This window comes from Sinocyclocheilus rhinocerous, unplaced genomic scaffold (assembly GCF_001515625.1).
Source record: "Sinocyclocheilus rhinocerous isolate Xijiao unplaced genomic scaffold, SAMN03320098_v1.1 scaffold534, whole genome shotgun sequence".
NCBI classification, from domain to species: domain Eukaryota; kingdom Metazoa; phylum Chordata; class Actinopteri; order Cypriniformes; family Cyprinidae; genus Sinocyclocheilus; species Sinocyclocheilus rhinocerous.
In genome coordinates this window covers 2,683,862-2,704,726 of record NW_015646352.1, presented here as the reverse complement: position 1 = coordinate 2,704,726, position 20,865 = coordinate 2,683,862, and the positions used below count along the sequence as shown (strand labels likewise).

The following is a 20,865-nucleotide window of genomic DNA, read 5'->3' as shown; positions in this document are numbered from 1 at the left end:
ATATTTTATTCTATATAAAGTGGGTTTCCGTTATGTTGAAATCACATGACCACTAGATTACCACTGGAGTACTAGATTACTCACGGACTAATAATTTCATACAATTTGCATATAGAAAAGGTTCTCAGACAACGTTCACGGGATTCTGGCAAGGTTTTCTCAAAGTTATGAACAAACATTCTTTCCACATTAATAGAATCCCCAGGCGCCGCAGCAAAAATGGCTGCCCACTGCTCCAGGTGTGTGTTCACGGTGTGTGTGTGTTCACTGCTGTGTGTGTGCACTTTGGATGGGTTAAATGCAGAGCACTAATTCCAAGTATGGGTCACCATACTTGGCCACATGTCACATCACTTTCACTTTTTCACTTTCACTTTTGTTCAAAGTGACCTGGTCTTTAATAACGTTGAAGATACTTAACGAGGAGACTTTGAGCTATGCATCTACGCAGTCTGGATTATGTATTGTTTATTTATTGCTTAGAATTAATTAATACGTATGTAGTCTTATTACACTCTTATTACACTTTTTCGTGTATGTGGTTTAAGTTTGTTTATTGTTTTTCAATATTCAAGGAACCAGTAACGCTGCAGAAATTTCTTATTGTATCTTTAAATAGCTGAATTAGTGCTCTTCACGCTTTATCACTGAAGCGGTTCATCTGCTTTTTAACCAAATAACACTCATTTTGGTAATATAACAAATAAAAGAGGAAGTCAAATGACACTGGCTAATCATTTCCTCGCAACTCACATGTCATGAGAGCTTTCCTTAGGCCACAGCAGCTGATGCGAGACCAGAGCTATTACGGATATCCTAGAGAAAAATGGCTTTTGAGTCCAACTTTAGTCACGAGCAACAGGAATTCACGAGAGAAACTTTTCTTGAGGGAACCCTGCCATCCAGGCTCAATTAAAGATCCTGATATCTGTGGAATTTTCCTTGCATAATAATATAAAATAATATTTTAGGATTTTACATTTCGTATGTTGATCATTTTTAACTAGCCTAATTAATTATAATTTTGCTATAAATACATTATAAATCATTTTAAATATTGTATTTTAATTGCATTTTATAGAAGTTGTTTTGATGAGTTTATTTATTAACTTATTATTAACCAAGAAATGTATTACTAAGCAATTTATTAATTATTAAGTATCTTCATTTTATGCTGCTATATCAGTGCTGCAAAAACAAACAAGCGCTCAAGTTTTGAATGCATTCATGTTTTATTTCTCTGAATACTCAATGTCCTGCGGCAAAGTAAAAATCACATCAGAGCATAAATTGTTTAATTTCTAAAAAAAAAAGTTTTTGTACAGTAGACGTATAACCATTACAAGAAACTGCGCAACAAGATCTCTTCCTAGTTGTATTTCACTGTACATCACAGAGAAAACAGGACAGATGGTTGACAACAGAATACTTACAACAGTTCACAGAGTCCTATAAGCAGTGTAGTTCTGATCAGAGGGCATCTACAGATCACACACAAGAAAACTTCTCTCAAATGAGCTTCAAAATAAACAGATGAAAGACTGAGTCTGCCCTCGGGTAAAGGGGTTTGCATGCCTGCGTGACACAAAGATGGCTGTTGGGTCTAAAGTTGAATTATACATGTCAGTTTGTAAAGGCAAAAATATGGTGTTTAAAGAAACCAAGTTTAAAGTTTGAAGAAACTGTTTAGTGAACCATTTTTATTCAAAGAATTTAAACATACACATAAGAGTAAGTCATATCATTAACATTTTGTATTTTTTTAAAGTATATTTAAAAAAAAAAAAACCCAACAGATCTGCGGTGATCAAATATAATTCATCATATGTCAAAAAAGTAGTAAAATGTTGTGATGGCATCTGTTTTCATGAGGCAGATGTCAGCGCAGGCAGACTCAGCTCATCTGCAGTTATTTTTATATTAATGGGCACCAATAGAGACTAGGCCAAGCCATTAGTTACAAAACACATTTACAGATTAATTTCTGTCAATATGGGGTGCTGTGTGTACATTAATGAGGAAAAAAAATTAACTTAAATGATTTTAGCAAATGGCTGCAATATAACAAAGAGTGAAAAATGTAAGGGGGTCTGAATACTTTCCGTACCCACTGTATATAAAAAAATCATATTCTGAGGAAAGAAGGAAAAATATCAGTAACAATTTATTTTCAGCATTTCTTTAGATAAATGCCCTGTAAAAAATTATTAGAGCACTAACTCACTAACAATGACTCTACAAATAATAAATAAATACATATAATTACACTTCTACAAAACTATTTAAATGAGATAAAATGATCTTGTTGGCTAGAGTGTTAGTCATACTGCTGTAATACTCTAAATAATACAAAACTTTATTATCTAAACACCCACTATAACCATAACAGCACTGAATAAAAGCATCTCAGATCTAAAGAGTCCTTCTATCCAAGCCTTGGAAATGTTTCTGTAATCATAATAACCAAAGGACAACTTCCATTTAGTCCTAATACAATCCCCTCCATCACCCAAAACACCCCTAGTGTTTCCCTCACCACTTTTTAACGGAAAATGTGCATTTTCACACACACACATACAGCTGATTTTGGTCCAGTATAGGAACAAATATTAATTTAACCGAAAGTAGGATTACCCAAAAACACTGCGTCCAAGTGCAGCCACCTAAAACTGAAACACAATGATGATATCGTATTTTACAGCAAATTCATTCAGTTTTTTTTTTTCAGTTCGCGAACTGATGAGGCACTAAAATCTCTTCGGTAAGGGGATTTTTAACGATATCTTGACAATACAATACAAAGACACCATACATAGTACAACAGCAACAAACTGTTTTAAATGATGACGACAATCTTTAACAACTGACATAACTTTCTTTTAAAAGTTTGTAACTACCAAGCAACTTTGCTTTGTTTAAATAATAGCCAAATACAAGGGGAACGAAATAAAAAAAGATGGTCCAGTGCTAAGTACTTCACATATATTTGCATGACAGATGCAGAAAAGAGGTACTTAACATTAAAAATGTACTTAAACAGGAAAACAGCGCCTCATCTTTTGTGCTTCATTAAATCAGAATTAGGCATAAAATGTCTATGAATGCAATGTACAGTATGTTTACTGAGGTAAGCAGCAAGGCTATAGGTATTCTGATTAATTTATGAATACTGTACGTCTATACCTTCTGTAATATAAAAAAAATTGGATACATCCGATTAGAGGACCATAACCAAAAAAAGGACATTCCTTTAAATTCTTAATAACAATTAAAAATAACTGCATTAAGCTATTAAAAATAAATCTGTCAAAGTATAAAGTCATATCGAGTCGATCTCAAAAGACAATACAATTCTGCACTAACAGACAAGGCACAGCAAACTGGTCATATCTGCTATAGAAAAAGACATGCATAATAGGACATTCTGTGATCCAAGATGCAAATTTGTCGGTCAGGTGGGAATCACGGTTCTGTTTGCTGAGAGAGACAATGGCGCCTCTCCACAAGTACGAGGGCAGCTTGGTACTCACTTTTCTTCACGTACATTCTGAAATAAAAGCTGAAAACATGATACAGGAAGCTAAAAATCACACAAACAAAGCCCTAAATAAAGGGATGACCAAGTTATATGACACATATCTCCGGTGGTTTTAAATATATATCAAATAAATCGAAAGTCCTGATTGAAAACTTACGAGTCAAACATAAAGACTGAAATGTATACAGTATATTACATTTGATCGAGGAAGGACTGGCAAAATCTACATCTCAACTGAAACGCTCCTGTGACCTGATGTTGTCTGGTTTCTTACGTGGTAATTCATATAGATTTTGCCAGTGTCAGCAGGATAAGACATTTTTCTGGCTCACGTAAGGAGAAATGAGGCAGTTGAGGAATACAGTAAAGGGGGTCTGGGTACGAGGAGACTTTGCGCGTGGAAGAGGCATCTGTCGCTCTGTTTGGTCTTCAGGACTCCTGAGGTACCACTTCCATCAGCTTCTGGAATGTTGCTGTGACAGAGACTAGACAGGAAAAATAAACAATATTATATATAATAATTCGGCAGGGATGCATTAAAGGTGTAGAATGTAATATTGACAGCTAGCGGTTGAAATGGGTACCGTAGTCCAAATTCAAAATATTGTTTCTCCCGTCCCCTCCTCCTCAGACGCAACGCTCACGCTCACGCAACGGGAATGAGCGCAATTTACAATGGAAGGCGACGAGCCTTACACTGTAAATTGGTGAGATGATTAATCCTCATTTTAATATGTCTCTGGTCTTAGAGGTTTTTAGATAGATTCCGAAAGCATTTTAGGTCGGGTAGAATCTGTGATCTCTGACCCAGTTCGTTTGCTGGCTTGCATGGCACCCAGGGTGTCAAAATACTATTGGTTAAACTGGCAGTGGGCGGAATCACACAGACCAAAACAAAAGCATACATTCTGACACAGAATGCACATTTTCAAAATAGAATAACTGGCTTTAGCGTTGTTTTTCGGAGAAACAAGTATGTAAACTTAGCATGTTTCCTAAATATCTGCAAATGTATTATGGTGTTGTTATGCTTTGGTAGAGTCAAAAATTACATACAGCACCTTTAAATTGACCAAAAGCGTCATTAAATATGTTTCTATTTTAAATAAATGCTGTTTTTTAATTTTGATTCATCTAAGAAAGAAAAATGTATCATGGTTTCGACAAAAATGTTATGCAGCACAACTTTTTTTAACATTGATAATAAGAAATGTTTTTTGAGCAGCAAATCTGCATTTTAGAATGATTTGTGAAGGATCATGTGACACTGAAGACTGGAGTAATCATGCTGAAAATTCAGTTTTGCCATCACAGGAATAAATTACATTTTAAAATATATTAAAATAGAAAACAAGTATTTTGGTTGTATAATATTTTACAAGATTACTGTTTTTTTTCTAAATGATGATAAATAAATGCTGCCTTGGTGAGAATAAGATTTTTTTTTTTCAAAAACATTAAAGAAATCTTTTCAACCCCAACAAAAATTTTTTTTTTATTAATTGTATTAATTCTGGGTAGGATTCATTAGTGCATGTAATTGTTCAAAAATTTTCACTTCATCCGAAACATTTTTTTTTAGTTAAATACCATGTGAGACCTAAAAAAAAAAAAAGCCAATATAATAGCCCACATTTACAATTCAAATTAAATCTCATTGGATAAAAACAAGCCCCATCCTACATTATTTTCCACCAAATATAATATAACTCTTTAAATCTGTCAAATTACGGAGGTTAAATGCATACCGAATATCTCATGTTGTCTTAAAAAGCAGTGTTGTCGAATAAACACTCATGAACTTTGATTTGAACAACTTAGACATCAAAACCTCAGGAACATTTTAACTGGCTAGAACCATCTCTTTTTCAATGTTGTGAATCAAACAAGAGGAGAGACACTCACAGATGATCTGCAAGAGCCATTTTGGCTTGTTCTGCCACCAAACGCCGAAGAAGTACACAGGAACTCCTGTGGCGATGATTCCAAATCCTATAGCACACTCCACAGGGGTCTTCCAGATGGACACCACGATGAGGAACAGGCAGGCCAATACGAAGGCAATAGGCAGCAGAATATTGACCTAGTGGACAGAGAGGTGGGACAGCTTTGAGAATGTGATCAAAAGTCTATTTAAAGTACAGTCTGAAAGTATAAAGTATGTTTATTAAAGAACATTTATTTCACTTATGAAAGACATACACTGCAGAAGTGTTGAGCTCAGTGTTACTCGCTCTGACAATCACCATTATTCTCTGGCTGCTCATTTTGGTAGGACATCCTGATCTTTGATGTTTGGGTTGTGTTTTCTCTATTTGTATACAATGGACTTCACAGAGCTCTAAGAATGGTTCAAAGCTATTCTTTTTATACCCTTCTCCTGCCTTTTTTCTCCTTACAACTTCATCTCAGTTCCCCGGGTAACTTCTTGTTCTTTGTGATAACCAGACTGATCTGGTTTTGCAGAATGGTTTCATTTACTTGACAGATGGCCTGATACTCTCCTCAAGCTTGCTCTGATCAAGACTAGCTCATTGCTAATTTCACTTCCACATTATGATTTTCACTTCCACATTATGATCAATAATTATGATGTCTCTTTCAGTTTTGAGCAATTTAATGCATCCTTGCTAAATAAAACTATTGAATGGTAGTGCATAATTAATTTCTAAAAAAAACACTATTTACTATGAATTATATGTAAAATATAATTTATATATAATATATAAATATAAAAAAACACTTTTAATACTATATTAATATAATAAAGGTAGAGAAAGCCAACATTACAGGCAGTACTAAGTACAGTGAATGAAACAAACAAGGGACTGTCACTAATGAGATCTAGAATGAGAGAAAGATTATGAGCAATAAGCAAATGGCCTCTTTCACGCCAGTGCCTCCAAACCTCGTTTGATGAACATCCCTCTGTGTCCATGAGTGGAGGCCACTGAGTGCAATGAGAGACTGAATGTGGATGAATGTGAGAGAAGTGCACAAAAGGGCCTGTGTGTTACCGTTCTGTTGCTGGCTATGTCTGGTTTCAGACAGAGAACACATATATTATGGCAGGTCACCTCTCATGCATTTGAAAGTATGATCTTGTTCACCCTCACATAATCCATCTGTGTTCACTCACTAGCTCCGCCCCCTGGCTCACCTTAATTGGTCGTTCCAACTCAGGTTTCTTGTAGCGTAACCACATCATGCCAAGGATCGCCATGGCGATGCAGAGCCAATTAAAGAAGCTGAAGAAGTTGATGACAGAGAAAATGTCGTTGGAGAAAGCGTAGAGGAGAGTCATGATGCACTGTGGGGAAAAACAAAAGAAAAGGTTTAGACCGAATCATTTTGATCTGTGAATCAGTTCAACCAATTAATTGAAAATAATCCATTCAAAAGTGTGATTAACTCAAAAGTTGGACATTATTATAGATTCACACCTTTTCTGATGAATTTCCAAGACTTTTCCAGTCATCTGTGATTATTGAATAAGGATTTTGAAAACATTATAAAACTAATTCGCTAATAAATATTTCAGATTTGTGAATCAGTTTGACTGATTCATTAAAAAGAACTGACTCAAAAAAATGATTTGCTTAAAAATTGGACCTGTTAAACAGATTCATTTAAAAAAACGGACTCAAAACAATGACTTTTAAAAATTAAAAATTAGAACTAGTTAAACGGATTCATTGAACAAAACTGACTTTGAGAATAATTTGGTTAAAAATTAGAACTGTTTATAAAGATTTACTTAAAAGAGCCAACTCAAAAGAATGATTCATCCACAGATCAAAACTGGATAAACTGATTCATTGACAAGAACATGATTTAAAATAATTATCTACTGAAAAAAAATTAGAACTGGTTAAACTGATTAATTGAAAAAAAAATCACTCAAAAGAACAATTTGCTCAAAAATTGGAACAGATTAAACTGATGAGGGATGAGACTGGTTTTGGACACCTACAGTAAAAATAAGTGAAGGCAGAGGGGTCAGCAGGTCAGGGTGGATCATCGACAACAAACTGGGAAGATGACCTTCTCGGGAGCCCACGAAGAACAGCCTGAAAGAGCAAGAAACACAAGAGACCATTTTGTCTAGGGATGCACCGATACCACTGGTTTAGTTTTAATCCAAATGATGCGTGTGCTAAGTGAGTGAACATCAACGATCATACAACAGAATTGCGCGCTCTCTCTCTCTCTTCCCCAGACTCGGTCTGAATAATTTTTGGTCACAAATTTGTATCAGTTTTACTGGTAGTCCAATGTATGAAGAATTTTTGGGTATAATTTGTCAATTTACTTTATTTTGCTATCCTCAGCGTTTGGTATCGGGGCATTTTAACAAGTACGAGTACAGGAGCTCACCGATTGGTGCATCCCTAGTTTTGTCCATTAGGTCTGATACAGAACAGCGATATAAACAGATCTATTTCGAGATAACCCGACCAGTGTTTACAGTGGAAAAGCCTGCAGGGTGACTTTAGAACAAGACTAACCAGACAGATTAACCGAATAAACAACTTAAAGTAAAGTGATCTGATTAATGCAACCTCTTCCAACACAGGATATTTATAACAAGTGTGTGTTAGTGTTTGTGTGCATTACCTAGAAGAAGTAAACAGAGAGCCATTCACAGAGCCAAAGCATGACAGGCCCACAAACACAGGGACTATCCAAGCCATTGGTCCTAAGTGGTAGTTTCCAAAGTCCTAAAAAAACAATTATTATGTAACTTTAATAAACATTAATAAAAAGAAAACATAAAAGTAACTGAGCTAAATATGGAATAGAATGTATCTACGTGGCGACACTTACCACAGCAACAGCCTCAGATGTGAGCATTTGCTCCGGACTGAGTGTGGTGAAGTAGGCCAGGTTTGTCAGCACGTAGACAACGGTCACAATGGGGAGTGAGATGATGATGGCCCGAGGCAGATTTCTGTAACACGTCGGCACATACACTATTACATAATCCAACCCAAATCAAAAACTTCACTATGCTTTTTCATTTATAAAAGTTAAATATATGAAGTTATTTTTGTGCTCAGTTATTTTTCAGAAATGTGAGAGGAAGTGCCTAAAAATACATTTAATAAATGAAAAATATTTAATATATATCTTGAATATTTATTTTTTTGTTTGTTTTTTTACCCCTGAAGAAATGAATATAACTTTTGATCACTCCACTGAATATATATATATATATATATATATATATATACACACATTTAGATTCTTCTAGATTCTAAACTATATTCTTCTTTTTATAAGACTTTTGTTTTTCAAAATATTCAACATATTAAAAAGAGTTATATTCATATCTTTAGGGGTACAATATTTTTACTTAGGAAAAATATTTATTTATTTTTAAAATTTTTATTTAAAATATTTTTAATAGAAAAATAAAGTAAGTATGACTTACTTGAATGGCTCAATCATCTCCTCTGTGACAAAATTCAAATAATTCCTGTTAAAAAAGAAAACGTAAACAAGAAAATTAAAACATTTAAGCACATCCTGTTCTATAAGTTCAATGCTGAAAACCAAAAATAAAGAAAATGAGTAAAGAAACTATAATAATATGTAAGAAAATTCCATTTACAGAATGACCGACGAATAGTTTGAATTCTAATAAGGGAATATGTGTGTAATTGTAAATGTGTTATCAAAACAACTATATTGTTATGTGGAATGGGATTTTGGACCAATTACATTTCACAAAAAGAGCAAAACGACCAAAATATCTTGTATGTTGTTGTAGTCATGGCTGTTTAAGATAAAAAAAATTGATTTACATGGAAAAGATAGCTTGGTTCACATGGTGTATAATTACGTTTTACTTATGATTTCCTAAAGGTCAAAGTCTAATTCTTCCTGTTTTTACCTAGTTCCACCCAAATCTGGTTCTGTGGTCTTACCATCCTCCATAAGCAAACAGCCCACTGTAAAGAGCCAATCCGATGTTGCCAAAGTCTGTATTGCTTCCTCTAAATGAATTTGCAGGCAGAAGCTCAGTAGTATCACCTGAAACAGGAACAATCAGCGTGAAACATGAGATTACAATGCTGTTGCAAACTATCTGGAACATTACGTAATAAAACAAGTCATAATATCCAGGGAGCACTCTGTAATTCCCACAATATTATCCCATGAGAGGAACAAACAAACTTGCATGGAAAAGTTTCAAGGTGGACGACTGTTTCCTGCTATCATAATACCATAATAATAATAATAATGTCAAAATAATAATGAGTTTTCAAAATCATCCTGCTGACATTTTCAAGGCTGATTGTGGGCAGTAGGTCAGTGCATGAGGGACAAGGCCACAGATGTCACATCTGAAAAGCAAGAGGGATGGGAACACAAGAACTAAAGAGAAAATGTAAGGTCTGCACATTCTTGAACACCCGAAGCTCGTGAATTTCCCACTGGGTCAAAAGATGATAGTGTTGTTTTAGACTGGGGCCTGTTCTCAATCTCTCCCGTGAGAAAGCCTGGGGAGATCAAACTTCTACGTACATCCATCTCTCCAAAGCCTGCGGGGGCTGCAGAGCGACAAGGACTTTCCTAACAGAAGATGCCGTAAGAGTTTAATTTATGGTAAGGAAACTCTGCCACTTTAAAGGATTGGCCCAGCAGTCCAACAAGTGTTGTAGTTTAGCAACAAACATGTGCAGGTGTAGAGAAAAAAACTAGTTTAACAGGTTTGAAGAAATTGATATGCAGAACAGAAGAATTTGAGACTAAATCATAAAAAAGTGACTTGCAACTTGACTTCTCTCAAAATAATTTGTGAAAATCACTATATGGGTTTGATACAAAGTAGTCTCCCGTATGCTTTCTTTGTTACTCTTTTTTTTTTGTGTGTGATCGTTTGTTCTTTCATTCCTGAGCAGCTCTTTAGCACAATAGCATCAACTGATTTAATATCCTAAATTGCAATTTTTTTTAAGGTTGAATGACCTTAACGATCAGAAAGTAAAGCACATGATAAGCACAACCTTCTTAAATCTAAAAACGCACATTTAATAGAACATATCTCTTTGTTTTCCCCATGGTAGAGTAATGGGTAACTATGGAAACTGGGAATTATATGATACATTTAAGATGTGTTGCCATTCCTCAAATATACATACACTACTGTTCATGGTCAGTAAGCCTGTTTTTTTTTGTTTTTTTAAAGAATATTTATATTTCAGGATACATTAAATTGATCAAAAACGACAGAAATTTTAAAATGTCACACAAAAATATTAACTGTAATTATAAGAAATGTTGAGCAGCAAATCATCATAATAGAATGATTTCTGAAGGATCATGCGATACTGATAGCTAAAGAAATGGCTGCTGAAAATTTAGCTTTGCATCACAGGAATAAATGACATTTTAAAATATATTAAAATAGAAAACAGTTATTTTAAATTGTAATAATATTTCTGTATTCTTTATCAAATAAAAAAAACGATTGAAAATAATACAAATATATTGGTATGTGCAGAAATGAACATTACCCATATTAATAAATGCTGAAAGTATTGCTTATTGTTTTTTTTTCATGTTAGCTATTGCATTAGCTGACGTTAACATATAAGTATTATCAAATGAATTGTCCTGTGGCAACGAATTGAGGCTAAAGTAATTTAGGCTTGAGTTGAGTTGGACTCCACCTCCATGAACCCTACCTAGGGGATTTGTGAGCATGTCCTCTGTGTAAGAATGACTGCAGCCCAAGGCAAGCCAACGCCGCCTGGTCACATGACACGGCTGGTGAGGTAAGTGTGTGTGTGTGTGTGACTGTATGACTGAGGCAGTCAGGCGCAGAACGAGACTGAAAACCTGTATAAACTCTTTGTAAAAACTTGAGTATTACAGGCTCAGACCTAAGCCTCACAGAACTACGCCAACCCAGAGGAGCCCGATCTCTGTCTGAGAGAAACGCTTCGACAGCAGATCTCAGCTTAGCCTAGATTCAATCTGAAAAGTTCCAAAAAAACAACACGCAATCTCAAAAACACAATAGACAACAATGCAGTGTGTGAAGGTAAGTTCAGTGAGCTGAGTGTCCCGTACAGCATCAGATGTGCAACCATTGTCACATAAATCTGAACAACTTAATGAGAGGAAAACTAGGGCATCTGGTCAAATGGACATTTACACTGACATACTGTAAAAGTGTATTTTCATATTCTAGTACCAAACAAAAGAATGTTAAAATGATGCTTTGGAATACGTGATTCTTATAGTTCAATCATAACATTTTGTTGTAAAATACAAAGTAATAAATGCTTTTTTTATTGGCCTTGGTCAAGAATTTCCCCTATTTCTTTTATTTTTTAATTTATTATTTAATAATCTATTGTATATTTATTATAAGCTGATCAAAAGTGACAGAAAATACATTTATGTTTCAAAAAATAGTTATATTTCAAATAAATGCAGTTCTTTTGAAATTTTTGTTCATCAAAAATTTTTGAAAAAAAAAAAAATGTATTGCAGGTTTTACAAAAAAATAATAAGCAGCACTGATAATAATAAGAAATGTTTCTTGAGCAGCAAATCAGCATATCATTTTATATCATTCACTTCCTTTAAAACAAATAATACAGACAAAAAATAAGTTATTATTAAATCAAAATGAAGGAAGTGTTACACAACCTAGTGTAGTAGTGCCACCGGTTTTGTGTTGTGTTTCCATTATGACCTATTTGCATCAAATATTTACTCTTCCAAAAGATATATGTGCCTGTTTATTGTGTTATTGGGCTTGCATCATTTCTTGTTTCTGTTTCTCCTTCGTTTTTTCCCTTATATTTCTTGTCAGCTCTCAAATATAATTATCAACACAGTGGCAAAAAGACCCATAAAAAAACTTCCCACCAATGATTATGCTAATAAGTGGGTGGAGTCAAAAAAACAGCCAGAGTCTCACTTTCTCTGTGTGGGTGGAACTCCAGTCCCAGAAGAGTTCAAGATGGTTGATAAGCCACGAGGTGTCGTGTTGCATGCTACGTTTTAGCATCGGCTGAATGTAACAGAATTACGCACAAGTGGCTTTCTCAAAACAAACACAAGCACTAAGATACACACTGAGACCTTTTCTGAACATCTAAAGTGAGATAAGTCTATTACGCAGTCAAACAGAAGCTTTGTGCACAGAGAATGACGTAGAGAGAGGAAATGTCACAGAGGAAGATGCTGTGAATTAAACAGCTCTTTCAAAACCGAGACTTCATATGTTAAATAGGATACTTGTCAGTTTAGCCATATACATATCTAAGGACATTTCCACAGACATCTCTCAGAACAGTGAGGGTGTCATAATTACAGTCATCATTATCTGGCCTCATTTTTCTCACAGTCACTTTGCATTTGGTAATCTAGCTCGCACACAAAAACACCCGACAGATAGCCAGCTGCCTTGCAGTCTTCAGTCAACGCAGACAACAACCGAGGCATTCTAACTAAAATGGAAAGTCATAAATGACTGATTTGAAACACTGACTCAACATAGGAGTCCACCTCACGAGGGGAGAATCAACTCAACTCACAACTGCTTTAAATAGACTGTGTTATCAGAAAGTCATATCAGAAAGATCATATTGACGAGTTGAATGCACATGAATGCCTCCACAATGTCGTAATTACGATTGGGCAACTCTTTAAGCCCTGAGTTTCTGAGTCGTGGGCGTCTCAGTGAGAAAATATGGGTTACACAATAGATGCTGCATCTTCATATTGATGGAAAATTTGTTGATATGAATGGAATAACTTTTTCATTTACAAAAAAAAGTTGCATCGACAGCAGATTTATAGGGGCAGCCCTATAAATAACATTTTAAAATATATTTAAAATATATTAAAAAAGAAAACAATAATATTAAATTGAACTAATATTCCTATTAATTTCTTTTGAAAGAATAATTTCTTTCAAAAACATGAACATTTTTTTACCGACCACAAACTTTTGAACGGTATAGTTCAAGTGAATTTTCGAACAATGTTGCTTTAGAAGTATCCTGATGAAGCACCTCTCTTAACCTCACAAAAAAATCCACACCCAAAGGCAAGACCGAAATCTGGCAGTCTTGGCAAACTTTGGGAGAGGCAGGCCAATTAAAAGAGCCGTGCCCTACAGTTCTGACTCCTACACTCTTAAAAATAAAGGTGCTTCACGATGCCATAGAAGAACCTTTTTGTCTAAATGGTTCTATAAAGAACCTTTAACATCTGAAGAACCTTTCTGTTTCATAAAAGGTTCTTTGTGGCGAAATAAGGTTCTTCAGATTATAAAAAGGTAAGAAAGAGATGGTTCTTTAAAGAACCTTTGACTGAATGGTTCTTTGTGAAACCAAAAATGGTTCTTCTATGGCATCGCTGTGAAGAACCTTTTAAGCACCTTTATTTTTAAGAGTGTATATTCAATAATCAACAAGCAGCACGGCGTCTCCTTCCCATTTTCCTTTCTTTCATAAACTATCTTGCTGTCTGTCGCTACACGTCCACTGCTGTGGGCAGTGAGAGTGGGTGGATTGGAGAAAAAAGATGAAAAGAAGAGCTAATAATCCATTCGCATTAAACTGTCAGTTTCACTGACTCACAATTGAGTAATTGATACCAATTTCAGGCCTTTGTTTGTGCAGTAAGTGAATGGACCTTTGTTAATCTTAATCTCAGACTGTGAAATCCTCTTTTTCCTTTCTGAATTTGTGAGGTTAAACCAGTAAGCTAATGAGAAACCAAACCCAAAAAGTTATTAAAGAACAGTGCACCCAAAATCTCATCGGCTACATGCATAAATGTAAATGTTACTCTCTGTGAAACCACTGATGATAATTCCAGTTGGTGACTGTGACTATTTAAACAAACTACTGTAGTTCATGTCAAGTCTGGAGGAAAGGTCTGCCAGCTTGTACTACAAATCTTTGAATTGCTCTCTTTTTGTTTGCTCACTCTTTCTCTAGACTATTGCCGTCACTGCTTTATTGTCTCAGTACCAAACAATCAGAGCTGCTGTTCTGGCTGCACATTCAGGAGGTCTACAATTCTCTGCTAAACTGACCGGTCCACAACTATACAACTGCAATTAGATGTTGCCATTATGAGGCCTGAACCTGAGTACAAAAAGAGATGGAGTACAAATATATCAACATGGCATGAACCAAGACTGCGGATACATTTTTTAAATATTTGATTTATATATTACAGTGAGATTTCATTATTTTCTAGAACTAAACAGTACATTGAATATAAAAATCTAAATTATATAAATTAAAATTAAATATAAATTGAAAAAGTTTGAAAAAAAAAAACTAGCTAGTTTGGGATCAATTGTTGGTTGTTAGTTAATGATAACTACATATTTAATATAAATAAAAGAAAATGATTTCTTCCATCATTTTTCTTAGTATGAGGTTCGAATGGCTCAGAAATATAACACAATCTTCAAAATGATGTTATTTTGCATGATTTTAATTGTGAAATTAATAATAAAATAAATTTAATGATGTGTGATTTTAATAGTTGGATACAGTCAAGAAGTCCACAATCATCGAGGTAGGATATTTGATGTTTTTAAAACTAATTAATTTTATGTTAACTAATAGTTTATCTATTAACTGTGCCTTCATTGCTTTAATAAAGTAATGGGACGCCAGTTTGTTACCTATCAATAAAAGAGTCATTTTTGCATGAGGCTGATGTTGAACTGAACTTGGTCTCAAACTTTGTATAGCTTGCAGACACTTTTCATCCAGCTAAAAGCTCGCAAAGCGACATTGTAATGAAAATTGTTGGAACGGTACATTGTATCCATAGCAAAAATAAACAAGCACTGAAGCCAAGGCCTACCTGAGACCATACAAATCTTTATGCATACCAGAAAACATACATACAGACCCTCTGCCCGAATTTACAAACTTATACTATGTATGGGTTCATGTGGTTGCTGTGTTACATGGTCCAACTTATTTTTTAATAATATATAATATAATAAGAAAACACCATCCGTCTTCCATCCATTCTTCAGCACTTGTTTAGTTATCTGACTGACTGTTAGTGTACATGTTAGAAGTATTTGAGTGTTACCCACCTTTGCCGATCTCCACAAAGCCAATAATGATAATGAGGCCCAGGGCGAGTAGCTTAGCAGCAGCAAAGGCATCTTGAACCCTTGTGGCGGCCTTCACGCTGTAGCAGTTGACAGCGGTCAACAACACTATGGGGAGAGATGGATGGAGAAAAAGAACCACAGGTATTTATTTTTTGTCTTTCACAACAGAGGCTCAGAGGAAGTTACTTGGTATACTACTTGGTAAACTAATTAGGCTAGAATTTGTCATCCACACTTTAACTCAGGAGGCGTCAACCACAAAGCGCTGTTTACATTTCAGCTATACACGTGGCAGCATGATCTGGCATGCTACTTTTTTAAATGAAAAAAGTGGGGTTGAATGGAAAAACAGACATCAAATAAACTTTGGTGTAAGAACTATCTGTCTGATTTTGAAAATGTCAGCACCACATGTAGGTTCAAATAATTAGGAATGATTAGGATGATTATAGACTACAGCACAAAATAATCTGCCTAATGGGGTTTGATTGTATTACAGGGTAGATCTGCAGATAATTATTACTTGAATCATATGCAGATGTCTTGCCTTACTTATTCAATCCAGTTACTTTGCAATTTTGTGTCTGTTTAACTCTGTTTCAATGCGATTAACAGAAATTCTACTGACTGAATGGCTATGTCACACAATATACTGAGTAAGACTGATTGGCTTTGTCGGGGTGGATAGCCTTGTGGGAAACAAATCTAATTGCAATTTTTTTGTGAATAAATTGTGAATAAAAATGTATTTATTTATTTAATTTTTAAAGAGCTCCATGTCTGCTATACTTTTTTTTTTTTTCAAATTTTAAGTAAAAAAACAAAACAAAAAAAAAAACTTCAGTTGTTCAGCTGTGTGGGATTTACATGAGCTCCTACCACCTCAGCCTCCAGCCCCTGCCTCCATGCTCCCTATTAAATGTGATTAACTAACGAATACTTCAAAGCAGCATTAGCTGTAAATCGGTCTGGGCACCAAACAGAGAGGCAAAGCCTGACGGACTTTGTGTGCCCCTAAAGTACAAAAGGGTGTCTGTATAGGGTAGGACAGTAGGGCCTGGGTCCCCTCACACATGCACACACTGTTGTATTACTCTGTCGGGCATTGCAGTTCTCATTCTTAATAGACCAGGCATCATGAGACAGAGGTTCCTCCCCAAGCTCCCTTACAGCAGGAGTATGGTCCCACTCAGGGGGCCTCTCCCATGGATACGCAGCATAGTTTCATGCAACGAACCAATCGTGAAGTCCCTTTTCAATCATGACCTTAAAACACATGAGAAAATAGGTCAGGGGAACAGTGGCCAGCTGCTATGCCAACAGACCCAAATACTGTCTATGAGGTACCAAACCATAAAACTGAGCACTTGGGCTGAAGTCTGAATGTTTTTATGGATGTAAATGTTGGTATTAGTGTTGTAAATCCTGTAACCTGTCGTTGCTCAGCTTAAACTTATGGCCATAGTCATCTTTACCTCCCTTTCTGTCTGGTCATGTGAGTTCTTATGGAAGGATTAGACAAGCCAGTAACAGGGCGAGATTATAACGGATAGTGGGTGCTGTGTTCATTCGCTCCCTCACAGTCACAAAGAATATGCATTCCTGTACCCCAATCAAGCATTCATCTGGCCTAAATGGGAAAAAAGGAGGAGAGAAAGAAAGAGGAGACAGAGAAAAAGACAAGGAAAGAAAGAGAAATATGGGTTTTAATTTGTTGGCCAATTGGTAATTAGGGCTTGAGCTAATTCTTCTAATCCTGACTGGTTTAAACCTGCGGGAGGGCTGCATTGCTTGCATGGCTGCTATGGTAAATCACAACCTCAACGTATTGCCATGAGCATGCATGTCAAAGATCTGTGATTGTAGCGCTGCATGGCTCATTTTGGTACTCTTACTGCAAGAAACACACACAATTTATAGCAAACTATAAAAAAGAGAACAGTTAATAGCCTGATCATTAACAATGAATAATCTTGGTTTAGACGTGTATGTTATTGAATGAAGATATATTTAAGTGGAGTTTCTGGAGGAGCAAAGTGGATAAATTATGAAGTTCATGCAAGATGTTTTAAGTTACTAGCATTGGTTAACTTAAAAAATCTAACATGAACTTCATTACTCTGCTTTTTTATTTCCATGCTGGGGAAAAAAACTGATTTGAATTTTCTCAAAATACTTATTTATGATCAAAATATAATTAATATCAAAGCGTCGCTAAATTTGTGTATAATTAATACTAACAATGCAATTAATTTGCATAAAGCCCCCCAGTGTGATGTAGCAGCGCGTGCCACCTCCTCCCACACTTAGATGATGACATTTTCAGCACCTTTTCAACACACTGAGTTCCTCCTATAGGCTACACACGCGGGTATCAGTGTCGACACATGGCGTTTCTTTCTGTAATTACACATTTCTGTCACAAATGTAGTTAAAATCGTTTATATGTACAATCTGGCCGAATTATGAGAGAAATATGTTGTACATGAGAAGACTTGAGACGCTGAGAAGATGAAGCGCGCGAACGGTACGCGAAATGACAGCTGAGGTAAATTCTAACGTCAGAACCATTCAGCTGAGAAGATTTGAAAAAAGAGTGACTTAAGCCCTCTGTTGTATTGTTTGTGAAATAAATGGGTAAAACGAACTTTTATGTGATCTAACGAGGTAGGTAACAGGTTACTCACAGATACACAGGCAGGCTACCAGCTTAGCCCCCGTCTCGGGGACAGGACAGAAGGGAAAGATGGGCTTCAGGAGGTAGGTAGCGAAAACATAGGCGACAATATACTGCGAGGACGGCCTGATGATGAGAAGCTCGATCCAGAGTTTCAGAAACGCAGGTAGGGAGCCGTAAACTTCAAGGATGTAAGCGTAGTCACCCCCAGATTTGGTGATGGTGGTCCCCAGTTCGGCATAGCACAGAGCGCCTATGGTGGAGAAGACCCCGCATACAGTCCACACGACCAGCGACAACCCGACTGAACCGGCTTCTTTCACCACTCCCGTCGGTGTAACGAAGATGCCAGAGCCAATAATGGTGCCTACAATAATGGCCACGCCGTTCACAAGAGTAATAGTTCTTTTCAGCTCTACTGTCTCTTCTCCATCCGCAGAGGTAATATCTGCGGTCGGGCTTTCAGGCGTGCCGTCTCCTGGTCGGCTCATGTTGCCATTCCCACCTCTACTGGAGAGCATCTTCTCCGTCACCTGCTTGTCGTCTTCATCCCGGTCCGCAGATGCATTTGAACTCCGTTTCTTCAACCCTGACATTGCTTCCTCTTGTCAAACAAAGCCAGACGCTTTGTTTTTCTCTATTACGTGTGAAAATTACCCGTTCAGCTCCCTCGGATTGGGCTTGGCTGATACACGGTGGTACCGTAGAGTCCGCTCTGACTCACAGAAACGTGGTTTCTGAAGTGTGTCAACGGTGTAGAGGCACACAAAAGCATCTCCTGACTCGGCCTGCCTCTTTCCTCCGCGTCATCATTAAGCGTTATATTTGAGGTTAATATCGCCCTCTAGAGTCTCCCTTCCTGAAAGAAATCCCTGTTACTGAGCGGTCCAGCAGGTTGAGCAAATTGTATAGGCTACTTTGGATCAGGGCTTTTCCTAATTGTTCAGTTTCGGTTGAAGCCATAAGTACGGTGACCGAGAAAGCTCAACGCGCTGCAAATAGAAAAACACCTCCAAATTAAGAAAACATCTTCATCAATTTGACAACACACAATAAATAAAAAATAAAAAAATAAATAAAAAGCAAATGCTCACAACACAACCAAATAAAGAAATGCGCTGCAAAAACAGAAACATGCTGCAAATGCTCACAACACAACCAAATAAAGAAACGCGCTGCAAATGCAAGTGCTCACAACACAACCAAATAAAAAAATGCGCTGCAAAAACAGAAACGCGCCGCAAATGCTCACAACACAACCAAATAAAGAAACGCGCTGCAAATAGGTACAGACCACATCAGAAATGTTGAAGGGAACCGCAAAGTGACGAACATGGCTGGGACATATTTATCAACGTTTGCACTGAAAGGTGTGATTTTTGTTTATTTTAACATCCTGATCATACGATTCCTTTGCTTCTTTTTTTTTTTTTTAAATTATTAGCCTAAATAAGCTGACGAAATACACAATTACTGTAACTGTGAAAGCATGTAAGCTGGCTAACTTACTTTACAACTTCCCTTACAAAAATTAACCATATGGTTTTACTATTAAAATTAATTAATTAATAAATACATTTATTATGTAAAAAATAAATAAAAACAAAAAATGGTTACAAGTTAAACAATGGTAACCACAAATTAACCATAGATTTACTTAACAATGGTATTTGTACAACTGTGGTTATACAAATGGTAATCAATACAACAACAAAAAAACAAGGTTCATTTTCGTTTTGTTGGGGTAATTTTGGCGTTGGGGTCCTCCCGGTTGTGGTCTGTATTTGCGTTTGTGTTGTGAGTATTTGCAGCACGTTTGTGAAGATGTTTTCTTAATTTGCTGGTGCTTTTTCTATTTGCATGTGTTTTCTGAAGTTGCAGCGCGTTGAGCTCTCTCGGCCACCGTACATATTTTCCTCAGCTTGTGGAAAAGCAAATTGTGATGAACTTTCATTCATCATATGGCTTACGCTGCTTAATGAAATATGTTTTTTTTAACTGTTCCTAAAATGTTGCCTCCATTTTTTCGAAAAAGTTCTGGCAACGACAGCTGCCATTTTTACTGTAAATTTCACAGATTTTTACAGTGTAGGGCTACATGCTTATATGGCATCAATATGGTAAATTATTACTAAAATATTCTAAAAGGCTTAAATAGGTTTATTTATTATTAATTGTTTAATAGTTTAGTGTTTTTTTTACAAATTTTTTACATTATTTGCTAAAATACAAGTAGCTATACAGTCAGTTGGAATATTTTGGTTGATGATTTAATTTTACACATTTTTTATTTAATTTGGCATTAGCTTTTCTAGCACAATCTTACAAACCCCCTGCAGTTTCACCATTCCACCATGAACTGTGGGAAACAACCTCTAGATGATGAGTTTTTCTAATTAGTCTTAAATTTTCTATTTTAAATATTCAGACTATAATCCTTGGCTAGACGTGAATTACCATAACTTGTCATTTCAGCTCTTGAAAATTCTTTAGACTCAAATTCCTTTGATCAAAATGTCTGAAGAAACA

At 35.9% G+C, this 20,865-nt stretch overlaps 1 protein-coding gene across 1 annotated transcript; it reads right to left on the bottom strand.

Annotated features, from left to right (window-relative positions):
• Positions 1–3,109: 3,109 nt before the first annotated feature.
• slc7a5 (solute carrier family 7 member 5) lies at positions 3,110–19,089 on the bottom strand. The gene is made up of 10 exons (XM_016511584.1): positions 18,347–19,089; positions 15,639–15,764; positions 9,469–9,574; positions 8,973–9,017; positions 8,366–8,489; positions 8,156–8,259; positions 7,512–7,608; positions 6,699–6,848; positions 5,444–5,621; positions 3,110–4,023 (listed from the first exon to the last, which is right to left on the bottom strand). Exons 1-10 carry the CDS (start codon positions 18,930–18,932, stop codon positions 3,968–3,970), a joined length of 1,572 nt encoding a protein of 523 aa, XP_016367070.1. The 5' UTR covers positions 18,933–19,089; the 3' UTR covers positions 3,110–3,967.
• Positions 19,090–20,865: the final 1,776 nt, after the last annotated feature.